Genomic DNA, 13,914 nt, shown 5'->3' with positions numbered 1-13,914 from the left:
ACTAGAATAGATTCATGGTGAGGAAAAATCTTCAATTTTTTATGATGAAGATGAAGCAACAAATAGTTGTTTTTACTTTTTTATGATTCCACCATGATATTTTGGGATGGTATAAATTTTGTGCCTTAAAGACACCAGCAGTAAACCTTTAGTTTTGACAGTAATTGTTAGCGACTATCATATAGTAAGTGGAGGTTAATTTTACAGATAAGTTCAATCCCAAGGGACTATTTATAGCATATTTGGTTAAGCTTAATAATCACTTTATTTTAAAAAATTCCATCAAAAGGCTAAAGGTTAAGCTAATATTTTCTCAAAATGAACTGATCCAAACACACATTTACTGACAAAATCTTTAAAGAGTTAAAATTGATTGGAGACCCAAATTTTTAAGAGGACTAATACGATAATGCATGTAACTTCAGAAGATCAAATTATTGATTTACTCAATTATACAACTTCACCCCAAAAAAATGGAACAACTTCAGTGCTATAATTGGGTATCTAATAGTGAATGGAATAATGCGAAATAGGATGAAACTGAATAGAACGCAAAATATAGAATAAAAATACCATTTCATTGGATACTTTATGATGAAAAGAAAAATCCATTTCACTGTTTAAAAAATGAGTGAGGTACTAAATAGTTCAGGAAGACTTCCTTGACCGTGTGTCAATGTGCATGGCCAACTGAAACGGAAGAACCCTCAATGAGCAGGTTAAGTTTTCAACGTTTCATTTAATTTCAACCAACATATTGTCCTCTACCTCCCATATTGGAGGGTATGAAAAAAATAAGTGTTTTGGATGGAATTGAAAGGAAATGTTCGATCTCTTTTTGATTCCATTGTGGTTTAAGTAATCCAAACAATAGAACTAATTAAAAGTTCATTTCATTCCTTCATCTCATGCCATTTCTTCAATCCAAACAAAGCCTAAATTTCATTCTATTCCTACTCCTTTCCATCAATTCAAATGAGTTAACTACAATTTTTAGAGCCCTACGAAAAGTGATAACAAATTAAATCCCAAATGCATTAGATCACGATCCCAAATGAAAGGAGAGGGAAAAAAACCTAACCCCGATCAAACTCAGACTTACATATACGTGGGGAGGTATAAATTCCATATCTACATAATGACTGGAAAGAGTACCTCTAAGAAGAACCCATATCTCAAGCAAGCATATAATGTTTGAAGTTCGAAATGACTCCGCAATGCTCCATGTGCATTGCAAAATATTAGACTATAGTATTACATGATTAAAAAGCACTCTAAAAAGTGCAATCCACCACTGAAACTTATCACTATCAGGACAGTGTGAAATAAAACACATCACTACATAAGTACCTTAGTCAGGCAATGCAGTTCCTCGCTCAAGATTATTTTTAATCTCCAGCGTGTATTTACCAAAGGCTCGCTCAATCTTCTTGTTGAAATGCTCATTACGGTCATTGATTGAGTCAATATCTTTCTCTTCATGGAAGCGTCTTCTCCTGCTAAAAGAGTTGCGCTTCTCATCCCTATCCTTTAGCTCCCGTACCATCCTATCAATCTTCTCCTCTGAGATTTTTGGTGCCTATAATGAAAAGAAAGACAGCTCGTCACAAAAAAATTAATGGAGTGCAAATATTGAAAAGAGATATTAATGTTTCGGTAGTACACCTTTCCATACTGGAGACTTGAAGCATCACGGTAAAACTCTGGATCAGCTTCTTTCATTCTATTATATTCTTCTACATCGACTTCAACATTCTTGGTCCGCTTTTTGTATGCATTGTATAATGTCTTCTGATTAAAGACTGATAAAATAAAATAATATTAGCTTCATCACTACTCTAAAACATGAAATTTGCTATGGAGTTGGGATAATTTTGCAATCAATTACACACAGCAATAAGAAGGCATACATTTCTAGTAAGATAAACCTCTCTCCTTAGATTTCAAATAACAAAAATGTGAATCTCCAAAATTATATGTAGGAGCAGTATACAGTGGGAAAAAAACAATCTAGACAAGTATTTTGATGTGCTTTTCTGTGTATAAAAAGTACGTTATGAACATTTTTAACAGTAGAATAACAACAGCAATCAAGCCTTTTCTCACTAGGATTTTAGCAATAGATCATTTCTAAAAAAATCTGTGTAATTCCAAAGAGGTAATGAACTAACAATCCAGAAAACATCTACAGTCCATCTAGGAACATTTTTTAAAGGAAAAAGCACCATACACTTCAGTTAACAACAACCAAGACATAAGCTTTAAAACGTGGGTTTGAAAATCTGGATTTTTTGGGAATTGCGTTGAAGCTTACACATCAAGAGAAGAGTATACGCATGCCATAAAATGAATAACCATGCCAGCCACAAAAGTAGCATACTAATTGTGCAATAACATTTCTTGGATAAGAACAAAAACATACCGTCCCACCCAAATGGAGCAGGATCCTTCTCCCATTTCTTGTATTTTTCTTCTGCTGCCTCCTGTGTGTCAAGCATATATGCCTTTGTCATATCCAATCCATTTGCATCAAGAAGTTTTCCAATCTTTTTCTTCCTATCCTCGAGCCACTTCTGTTTAGAAACACCCCTAGACTCGGTTGGAGCTTCCATCCTCTTTTTCTCAGCAGCTATTTCAATTTGATTACGCTTTTTTGCTTCTTGCTGCCAGGGAAACAAGGCATCAGTCTTAGGTTTTCTTCAAATAAATAAAGTTAAAAACAAGGAACTTTTCACCAGTTTACCATCTTGGATCTCAACTCCATCCACTTTTTCTGTCTCGCAGAAAGTTTTGTGTAGTCAACCTCTTGCTCTGCTTCCTGCACAGCAGGCTGGTCAGGATCACTATCAGAGTTTTCTTCAAGATCGGGTCTGCCATTGTGTATTTCCTTTTCCACATAGGATTCATCTGGGATGGCTTGCTTAGAGTTGTTTCCACCACTAGCTTGTCCAACTTCTGATAGATATAGAAAACAGTACTTAAATATAGACCGATAAACTTAGCAGCATATAACCCAAAAATACAACCAAATTTTTTTATCAAAGAAAAATTCAACATAATTAAATAAAAGTTCTGTAACCTTATGAAATATGGAAGGATAGAGTTATTAACTTACTTAGCACAGTGACCATTTACGGATTAACAACGGGCCACAGAAGAAGTTATTAATCAATAGATAACTATCCAATTAGTAGAGAAAACTACAAAAAATGCACCATTCATCACCTGAATTCTCAATAGAAAAAGATTGCAACCGAGAAAACTAACCTGATTCCTGTTGTTGTGACCTAATTTTGGCTTCAGCTATTACTCTAAAACAGTAATCACTACATTCATGATAAGGGTTACTAGCATTCCGGCAATCAGGATGCACTGCTCGTTCATCAGACATGTCGTGCAGAGAAATTTTCCCCTGGAGAATGACCGGTTGCGTTGCAGCATAGCAAACAAAAATGTTCGTGTCAAAAACCCTAATCAATCGAACTCTATTTGGAAAACTGAAAGCATGTAGCGCATACAGAAATTGGAATTGAAAGAACAAAGATTACAGTTGAGGATTATGTTGCTGTTTGATGTTCCGCCAGTCAGCAGTAAACATTGAACGAACGAATGAAAGAGAAGAGAGATACGAACGAACCTGTAACGACACAGAATCAATTTCTGAACAAGAGGCGGAATTGGGAATCGAATTCGGATTTGAGAATTTTAAAGATGGGAATTGAATCTCGCAGCGAAGTGATAAGTTTGTTATCTGATTTTTTTTTCCTTTTTGATTTTTGGGACTAGGGTTTGTGTTATTATTCTGTAATAATGCAGCGCCCTACGGTTCGTTTGATCATCTCTGCCTCCCGCCCCGGAGAGGCTGAATTGCGGATATAGTTTTGCTAAAAGAATGAAAAAATATTTTTTCGATGAACACATGTATTGTGTCCGCAGTTTTATTATGAAAGTTGATATGGTTTATCTTATTAATGGGTTATAATACAAAAAATGTAACTATTATATGCATTAGATATTAAAAAAGTTATAAATATAACAAAAATACGGACATAATTTTTCTGTTATCTTTCTTCTTATCCCTTCAAAATGATTTAATTTTGATCTAAAACGATGTGGTTTTGAAAACACAATCAAAACAACATCATTCTAAAAAGACAGTATGAAAAACAGAGAAGTCAATTTTCAAGAATAGCAGAGAAGTCAATTTTCAAAAACAAAAACACTAACCGACTTATATATTTACAATTCTATTATGTTATCATTTTTTTTAAAAAATTATATATTAAAATAATATTTCTTATTATATAAATTAATATGTATATTAATATGTTGCGTAATATATACATAATTTTAATTCTTAAGTTTAAAAGAATAAACAAAGTACATTGAATTTACTCAAAGCACACACTAGCACTACAAGACCAGACTCATCACAATTCAACACGTCATCATCGTAAACAAACCACACCCATTACACAAAACATAAACTTAAGACAAAAAAAAAAAAAAACATTTCAACAGAAAAAGAAGGATGAAAGAATGTCTCAGTGGATTTACAAAGAAAGCCAAAGAAAATGAAAGATCGATGATTTTGATGATCATTTATTTGGCTTGGCAAACGAAATTCTTTCACGTTAAGTCTCCACGAAGCTTTTGCAACTTCTTCCTCTGGCAACACCAAAAACGGTTCTCTCCGGTGGGGTCCTTTGTCACTCTCCACCATGTTCAGTTTTCTCAAGATTTGGGTTTCAGTTTCAGTTTTGGTTTTTGTTTGATGCGATGTGAGTGATAATAACCACCTTCTTAGTTATAGGAAGAAAGTAGGGGAAAAGAATTATCCACATAGGTAGATTTGAATTTTTGTTTTGTATTTAAATCTAAGTTTTGAAGGTAAAATGGTATAATAAAAATGGAGACAAAAAAATAGTTATCAAATTGAGTATCATCTTTATTATAGACTTTCTCTCTCTTTTTAATTATTTTGGTAATTAGTCAAAATTTTCATTCTTAAATATATAAAATTTATTTATATATTTCATCTTCTTAACTATTTAACTGTATAATCTTTTATTTTTATCTCTGAATTAGTTTTTAATATTTTTTTAAAAAAATAAAAATAATTAAAAATAATCTCGGATCAAAGTTTAAATTATTAATACATTTAAAATATAATTTACCTATTAAAATTTATTTATTTATTATAAAACTTTATTATAAGGTAATTTATATATTATAACATATATTTAATATAAAATTTAAATTACAAAGAAATTTTAAGTTTTATGTAAGTTAATATTTTAAGATTGTAAAATGTGAAAATAAGAATTTATTTTATTTAATTGATGAGTTTACTCTTTATGCATTGTAAAGATTTTTATAATGTTAACTAATAAAAAAATCATTTCAGATATAAACTTAAAAGTGATTATTATAAAATTCAAGTAATTCACCTACATGGCAATCTATGGTTAAATAATAGTATTAAAAAACAATTATACTATCAGTAAATTCTAATAATTTTTTTAATTTAAAATGGGTTAAATTCATGATGTCTTGAATTTTTTTATTTTTCATTGATATTTTTATTCATTCTTTCACTTAAAATAAGTCAAATTCGATATTTCAATAAACTAAAAAATATAAGAAAACATAATTTGAAAGTAAATAAAGTGAAAAAGAAACAAAAAAACTCATAAAAAATGAACCAAAAAAAAGTTTTGGTGAGGCCGAAAAATATTTCAGCCCCATTTAGGCCTAACACATTGATCCATTCAGTCGCCCAACCCACAATCCAATAAATCTGATGCCCGCCTATTGGTAATGGATCAGATAGTGGTTAATTCAATTTTCATTAGCGAGTGATTCTATTTGAAAACCCCCATTTTTTCTTCACACCCTACTAGTATTCCTTTTTGTTTTTCATATTCCTAAAATATCCTCCTCTCACTCACACTTCCTCTCCTTCTCCTACTCCCCGCGGCCCTGCATCCCTCTCATTTCATGTCAGCATCTCCCTTACCAATTGCATAAAAGCTCTTTTCCAGAGAAAACATTTTTCCGAAAAAAATACAAAATACTGAAAGGATGTGCAAAGAGAAAAAAATGAGATGTAAAAAGAAATACATTCACGGCCTTGTCTTTTTTTTTTTTTGTTTGAATCCAATCCAACCCAACCACTAACGTGTTCCGGATGTTTGGTTGAGAGATGAAAATATTCTCTATAATTTAGGGATGATGAAAATAATCTTGGGTGTTTTGTGGAGGAGAAATAAGATAAAAATAATTTAAAAATGATAGGATTTATTATACTAATTCTCATGTATTTTCACTCATCTCTCCATTTTGCTCCTTATATACTAACATGAGCCCAATTATCCTTTGCTTACCGTGTGTTTGAACCTTGAGGCTATTGTTATGTACACTCAGCAAAATTGCTGGTACATCCAGTAATTATGCGTGATTTCCATTTTGTCCAATCCGTAAGTATTCCAAACGATTTTTTTTTAATTTTTTTTAAAAATATATTTTATGAATTAATTTAAATTAATGGCCCAAGTAAAAATCAAACATATGACTTTTACGTTATTAGCATGACGCTCTAACCAACTGAACTAATAAGCCAATTATGTTACAAAATAATTAATGTCGCTATATATAATACTAAAATTTCTAATGTATATTTAATACACATGTAAATTTAAATAATAAATTGTTTGACAATTAATTTTGATATAATAATTAATATGTTTACATATATGAATTTTTATGAAACCTATTATTTTTATTTAAAATTTATATATGTAAAAAATATATTATTAGATCAAAATCAATTGTAGTAAGGTCAAAAAATACATTAGTAAATTTATGTTAATAAACATGTATGATTTTTATTTACATTTTATATATGTAAACAAATTAATTATTAGATCAAAATTAATTGTCACAATTTATTATCTAAATTTACGTGTGTATTAAATATAAATTAATTATTTTATAACATAATTTATTTATTAGCTCAGATGATTAGAGTGTCGTGCTAATAATGTGAAAGTAAGTCATTGGTTTGATTCCTACCTGGGCTATTAATTTGTAAAACATTTTTGAATTTTTTTTTTTGAAAAAATCGTTTGGGTAATTAGACAATCCATATCAATTTTACAAAAAGGATAAAATAGGAATCGCACACAATTATTGAGTGTACTAACAATTGTGTTGGGTGCGTGTAGCAACAACCATGGAAAGTCACGTCTCGAAAGGTATGCAAACACACGCTATTAATGTCAAAAGTTTTTTTCTCTATTCTTTTTGGAGCCAAATTATTTCAGGTTTTGTTTTTCAACTGCTAACAATAAATGTTCTTTTTAATAGCTATTCTCAGTTCAGTTCTCTTCATTTATAAATAAGCACGTATAAAGAAAAATGAAGAAAAACAAAAGCCCTTTTTCTCATTTTCATCCAACAAACCAAAATATTTACAAACCCGTGTGAAATACAGACAATACTGTATGAACTATCAATATGGCAAATAAAAAAAGTATAAAGTTTGCAGGCAAATAATATCCTGGATGATCAAACAAAGTGTCGCGTAAGCATACAAACAAATATTCTCAGTAATGACTGCAATTTCAACCCAAAGTTGTTGGGATATTTAGATATCAATAAAAAATAATAATAAATTGAAGTAAACTTAAAAATGTGCATGTGCAATATGTATTCATACCATTGCCTAGCTTAAAAATATAGCTCATGCGTTTATTCAGTACCATATTCTACAATTTAAGCATTACCATAATTCTGAGGACGAAATTCAAAGACAAAAACAATTTCATTAAACTAGTTCATCTAGCAAGGATTTGCTGTCTAAATTATCAACCTTGGACTTGATTGACAAGATGTTCTTGGCCAAATCAGAAGACTTCAGCTCAAGCTCGCTTAAATGCTCTCTGATCTCTTCAATTCTTGTTTTGATATCAGTTACCTCTTGTTCTTTCTGAGCCAAACTTTCCAGATTTGATTCCAGCTCTTTGTTCAATGTTTCCATTTCACGATCAGAGTTAGCCTTTGCCATCTCCGCCATGCAGTGCTCATCAATGAGTTCAATGTTTTCAGCAATTTCATCAACTATGTTCCGCAACCAGGCCACGCGAAGCTGAGCAGATTCTACATCCTTAAGAATAGCCATCAATTCCATGATTTTAGACTTTGCCAATTGCATTATTGGGGTAGATTGTAGCTCTTGGACCACAAAGCACACACACTCGACATAATATGACCGCATAACAACTGATTCCAAGTGGCAGCTTGCTCCTATGTCCCCATACTTTTCAAAGATGGATCTCAGGATGGGAGCAAAGCTTTCCTTCACGTGGTATTTTCCAACCGGGACACGCGACTCAGAAACCACAGACTCAGTCTCCCCTCCATCACTGTCTTCATTATCATGGAGACCAGACAAACAAAAATTCATGGATCCACCATCTGGTTTAGTAAGACATCCCGTGTCATCAACAGAGGTGATTGGAACAACTTTTGGTGAAGCATTTTTGTCCCCATTGTGCTTTGATTGGACCTTGTGATTGGTAGGCTTTCAAAGAAACAAGGACAAGAGACAAGTCAACTATATGCTTATTGGGTTTGATTGTATTAGGCCATAATTATAAAAGAATGTTGACTGAAGAAAATGTGAGGTTTGACCAAAAAAAAAAGAGAAGAGAATGAATGCGATAAAAGAGAGGTAACTACCATGACATCTTGGACATGTATTTCTCCAGAAACTGGTATGATCTCATTGCTTTTTGACTCCTCCTTTGTCTTTTCAGAATAATTTGATAAAGGCGATGAAGCATCAGAGAGATAAATAGCCCCAATTTTTGAGGGTGGAACACTGTCAAGAACGGGGAGTTCTGGCTTTGAACCAACCTTCTTCCTCCTGTCAAAGTTTAAAGACATGGTACCTGCAATTTAAGAGAATACTAGTAAGAAACTATATATAGTTAAGGATCTCAGGTATACCAATGATCTGTTTATTACCTCAAAGTAGCATATTATGACTAGTCCAACAAATCAGCAGGCAAGCCTTGGTAGGCTGCTAGCGGCTTTCTTAACCATCATTCAAAGTTCATGTTTCAGGCCACTATTATTTTTATATGAATCAATAATATGATGGTGGCCTGAAGCATAAGTTCCACTCATATTACAATATATATAGTCAATGTCATCATATTATATTATCCTTATATTATGTGAACTTGGCAAACCAATTGCACAGATAGTGCAGCAGCTTTAGGCAATGGACAGTATAATATAATGTTTTGTCAAAGAAGATTAATCCATTAATCGTGAAATCATGATGTCCATGCAGTTTATTTGATTTGTACAAGCTGTTGATAACTGAGTTATATCAAATGAGACCTTCTTTTTAGTCTCCAAATCAATCTGTTTCTAGACTAAACTCTAGATAAATGCCATGCTACCCTCATTTGAATAAAAAAGGCTGGTTAACATGACATGTTTGAATTGGAAAAAGAACTGACACTCAGTATTGAAGTGAAACCAGAAATATTTCTCAGGTTTCCCTTTGAGACAATCACATTCTTCAAAACCACTAGTTTCTCATATGGGCCTATGGGGTGAATGAGAATTTTTTTTTTAAAAGTAGATTAAACCAAATAATTGGAGAAATCTTGCTTTAAAATTCAGTGAGCAAAGAAATTCAGTTCAAGACACACTTTAAGCTCTTAATTAAATAGATGAAAAAGAAAAAAATGTCATTGAATTGTATACCACAGATATCCTTAAATAGCAAATATAAAATGGAGGGAAACCTGAATCAGCCTTCTGGCAATATTCATCACAGACATGGTAAGGATTAGACGCTTTAGGGCAACCTGAGGGCCTGCGTTTTTCTTCTTTCATCTTTTTGCCAAGTTCACCATCTGTAACACTTCTGCGATAATCTTTGAAAACTAAAAACCAAAAAGAAAAAAGACAGATCTTACAAGTGTTCAGACATTACCAACTAGCAGCTCTCCCAACTAAGTAGTTAGTACAAAAGTCAACAATCATAGTCATGCATGACAATTTATGACTAAATGACTATGTAAAGAACTTTTACACTCATTCAAATTAAATTCTTAGACTAATTTCTATGCACTGCTCTTACATTGTCATCTAATTGATAACAATTTCAAACAAAACTTGATATATATACAAACAATTCAAAACAGCCTGAGCAAAAAATCACTAATATCCATGAAGGGCTCATGGAAAACAGACACAAACAGAACAGCAGCATAGACCAGTAAGTAGTTACACTTTTGATGTAATCGGATTCAGTGTAGTCAATTATGAATGCATTCATACAGTCATCATTGCATTTTTAACCGATAAATGAAGATTGGACGACTCAAATTTTGAATGCATGTTTTTAAGTCTGATTTATTGAAATAAAACACAAGTTGTCTGTCTGATCTTCATCCGTCAGTTCCGAGTTGTTAAAGGTGTAAATGCATGGGAAACCAAACACAGGTAACAAGGTTTAAAAAACGATTCGCGACCTTGATTTTAGGTGCAACACCAAGGTTTTTTACTCACTACAACTACATCACAACTGCAATTGCGGCCACATTTGCTTACAAAGTCAAGGATCACCACGAAATCACTACTACGGCTGCAGTTTAAAACCTTGACAGGAATCCAGATCCTGTTTTTATTTGGTGTCTAAAGGGGACATCATCCCAAGTTAACAGTTACACTTTTTTTTTTTTTAGAAAAACAGTTAACACATGATAGCACTAAAGAAGTGATTTAAGGGGTAAAAAGAATGCTATAAGCCAAAATCCAAAAGCCGTGCAATAAATATCTAATTGATACTCATTTATAACTGAAATCCAGGTCAGGAAAAAAGCCAGGATAGGTTTAACTCTTGTAGAGCAAGGAGGATGCACAACATATATTAATAGTTATTAATCAGAAAAAAAAAATTAATAGCTATTAATTAATCAGAAAAACTGAGTAAACAGGAAGAACAACTGATCAGTACCCTTTTTAGTTTTAGATGGCTTGCCAGGCTTGGCTTCCTTGATTCTTTGCACGCAAGCCTCCGTGCATTCATGGTAGGGATTGGGAGCATATACACAGTTTGCCATAACTCTTCCGTGTTCAGCCATCTCTTTCTGAGTCTCCTCTGCCTCACCTTTGGTACCAACCCACCCAACTGTGACTGTTGCATCAAGTCAACAAACTCGAATTGAACATCAAATCCTTACATATAGGGGAAAAAAAGAAAAAGTGAATAAAAATTCTCACTCAAATTTGAGCAAAACAAATTATATTTTTTATGTAAAAAAAAAAAATCACTTATATTTATAGGTTAAACAAACAAACAAACAAAAAAGTAATATCTATCCAATCAAACCCATCCCTTTCCAAGTTCCAAAAGAAAAGGAAAAAAGAAGAACAATAAGAGACACGATTTTCTGCACAACAAGGAACAAAAAAAAAACAATAATCAGAAGTGAACCACCTTAATCATCCACTCATACATGTTTTCAGAGGATATTTTATTTTAAAGCATGTATATTTCTCATCAAAAAACACATTTTTTTGACAGAAAAAAAAAACACAAAAAACGTGAGCAGGCAAATGAAACAGAAAGAAGGGTAATCCACGTACAGCAGAAAGAGACACCCATGAATTAAACAGAAAGAAGGAACAGCGAATAATAAGGAAAAGATGAGCATTAGATAAGGGATTTCAAAAAACAACAACCTAGAAAGACAGAGACAGCGGTGTTGGAAAGTAGAAGGAGTAGGTGTGCAACCCGAATTCCTAATCAAACAGTGTGGGGTATGTTGATTGGAGTACTATTCTCTCTTTTTTTTTTGAGCAAGGAAGGAAGCAAAGAGTGAATGAAAAAATGGAAGCGTTTGTTTTTTTGACCATGCGGGGGTGACGATTAGAATTTTGCTCTTTGACCAGCGGAGCAGGGAAATATTAAAAAAAGAAATGAATGAAACAAGGAAATCGGAAACCACTTTTTGAATGCTGGCACTAGCAGACAGGGTAAGGAAGGAAGCATTTCAAAGTTTTTAGCAAATGCAAATTTTGTCAAACTTCTAGAAACTCACGCGCGTCTGGTACGTATTGCCGCTGCTTTCGTACGTGTGAAAGCGTTTCATTCTTTACGCTTGACAAATGCTTTCATTTCTAATTAATATTTTTTTTCCTTAAGATGCTACACGTATATTTTATTGAGTTTCATTGTCATGTACTATTAGTATTGAATTTTACGTTATCATTTTATAACAAATTATTTATTTTTTATCAATAATAAAAAATAGTTGATGTAATTTTAAAAATAATCATCGTACAAATCAATAAATTTATCATATATCATATATTATCATTAAATAACTTTATAACGTTATTTTCTTTACTTTATTAAATTGGCACAATTATCTTTTATAAAAATATATATAGTCTAGATAAAATAAAGTAAAAAAAAAATTTATTTTTGTTTTCACAAATTTTTAAAATTAAAATAATTACCACTTAATAATATTAAAAAATAAAAACAAATTTATTTAGTAATTTTTAAATAAATAAATGAAACATTAATTTATCATATCTCATAATTTGACAATTATATTTCTTTATCTTAACTCAAATAATTAGTAAAATGCTAGTTTAATTAAATATATTTTTCATAAATAAGTATAAATTATGTGATAATTTTATAAATATATAAGAAATAAAAATATAAATAGAGTGATATTATACATTCATGAATAAAATATATACATGGATAGAAGTTTAGTTTAAATTGGATTGATTTTTTAAAATTAAAATCCAAAATCTGATCTAATAAAAAAATAAATTTTTCATAATTTTGATTTGTTAGATTTTCGATTTATTCGGTCATTAGTTTTTTTTTTATTGATTTTTCAATTCATAAATACCCCTAACTAATAGTACATGACTGTTTTTCACAAACTATTCTATTAAAATGTATTTTATTGTTTTAAATAAATAAAACTATAAACTAACAATGTTAAGAATTACAATCCATCATTATGATAATTATTTTATGATTAATTTTGGACGTTACACTCTTAGTAAATGATGATTATACACTTAAATAAAACTTTATCTAGAAGTTTATTAAAATATTCAAGAAACTAGACAATTGTCTCGCCTGTAACAGCTTTTGTTGTTACGTGTTACATGCTGATCCAGCTCCTAGTTATGACAGATTCAGTTAATTGTTATAGTTATTAATTAATTAATTTTAAAATTCAACACATCTAGAATCTAATTTAAATTCATTTCTTCGAGTAGTTACATAAAATATTTTTTCTCTTTAATGTATTATTGCGTTGTTTAATGGAGTGACGCTTCATATGAATATTAAATAGTAAATACAAATGAAATATTAAACGAGACGTAATAACAAATAAACTAATATTACTCTTGAATTAAAATCATCAAACTGATATAATTTATACTTTATTATAACACAATTATGTAATTTCAAATACTATAATATTATTTTAATTATTTTCTATTTTTGTTTGTTTTTTACTGAATAGATATTTTGTTTAACATAGCTTTTTTTTCTCTTTTAGTAAATTAAAAGACGTAAATACTTAAATATTGTTCAAAATAAAGCTAACACTCAGGTAGTCCTGCTTAACACAAATCACTTGATCGAATTAAAGTGACGTCACCTTCTCTTTGACTACATTGACAAATTTCGGCGTCCTCTTGTTACCATTCCAGTTGCAGTTTGTGGTGACTAGAGAAATCTCGATAAAGATGTATCTTCAAAATTTCATTAAATTTCTTAATTATTTTAAAAGTAAAATATTAAAATTTATTAGGATTTTAAGACATTTAACATTTTATTTATTTAAA

General features: G+C 31.0%; 2 protein-coding genes across 4 annotated transcripts; both read right to left on the bottom strand.

The window, feature by feature from the left end:
• Positions 1-1,158: 1,158 nt before the first annotated feature.
• LOC100811651 (pre-mRNA-splicing factor syf2) lies at positions 1,159-4,216 on the bottom strand. 2 transcript variants are annotated; one of them, XM_006605803.4, is made up of 6 exons: positions 3,549-4,216; positions 3,268-3,412; positions 2,744-2,955; positions 2,423-2,663; positions 1,666-1,802; positions 1,159-1,579 (listed from the first exon to the last, which is right to left on the bottom strand). In XM_006605803.4, the coding sequence occupies exons 2-6, from the start codon at positions 3,389-3,391 to the stop codon at positions 1,352-1,354; spliced, it is 942 nt and encodes a 313-aa protein (XP_006605866.1). In that variant the 5' UTR covers positions 3,392-3,412; positions 3,549-4,216; the 3' UTR covers positions 1,159-1,351. The 2 variants fall into 2 exon arrangements, with proteins under 2 accessions (XP_006605866.1, XP_006605865.1); XM_006605802.4 differs by having other exon boundaries at positions 3,638-4,216.
• Positions 4,217-7,682: 3,466 nt separating this feature from the next.
• On the bottom strand, positions 7,683-12,047 carry LOC100811116 (uncharacterized). Of its 2 annotated transcripts, none has more exons than XM_003555167.4 (5): positions 11,674-12,047; positions 11,042-11,221; positions 9,825-9,965; positions 8,743-8,954; positions 7,683-8,584 (listed from the first exon to the last, which is right to left on the bottom strand). In XM_003555167.4, the coding sequence occupies exons 1-5, from the start codon at positions 11,690-11,692 to the stop codon at positions 7,829-7,831; spliced, it is 1,308 nt and encodes a 435-aa protein (XP_003555215.3). In that variant the 5' UTR covers positions 11,693-12,047; the 3' UTR covers positions 7,683-7,828. The 2 variants fall into 2 exon arrangements, with proteins under 2 accessions (XP_003555215.3, XP_006605864.2); XM_006605801.4 differs by having other exon boundaries at positions 11,042-11,262; positions 11,770-12,046.
• Between the last annotated feature and the right edge of the window lie 1,867 nt (positions 12,048-13,914).

Source organism: Glycine max, chromosome 20, assembly GCF_000004515.6.
Source record: "Glycine max cultivar Williams 82 chromosome 20, Glycine_max_v4.0, whole genome shotgun sequence".
NCBI lineage: Eukaryota > Viridiplantae > Streptophyta > Magnoliopsida > Fabales > Fabaceae > Glycine > Glycine max.
The sequence above is the reverse complement of the archived record's forward strand: the minus strand, read 5'-3'. Positions and strand labels throughout refer to the sequence as shown.

Coding starts and splice junctions, on each gene's coding strand:
- LOC100811651 (XM_006605803.4), bottom strand. CDS start 3,391: ATGTCTGATGAACGAGCAGTGCATCCTGATTGCCGGAATGCTAGTAAC. Junction 2,664..2,743: donor TGGAGTTGAGATCCAAGATG/GTAAACTGGTGA, acceptor TTTCCCTGGCAG/CAAGAAGCAAAAAAGCGTAA. Junction 1,803..2,422: donor TGCTCCATTTGGGTGGGACG/GTATGTTTTTGT, acceptor TTATTTTATCAG/TCTTTAATCAGAAGACATTA.
- LOC100811116 (XM_003555167.4), bottom strand. Junction 9,966..11,041: donor GCCATCTAAAACTAAAAAGG/GTACTGATCAGT, acceptor TTTGGTTTTTAG/TTTTCAAAGATTATCGCAGA. Junction 8,955..9,824: donor TTGCCAGAAGGCTGATTCAG/GTTTCCCTCCAT, acceptor CTTAAATTGCAG/GTACCATGTCTTTAAACTTT.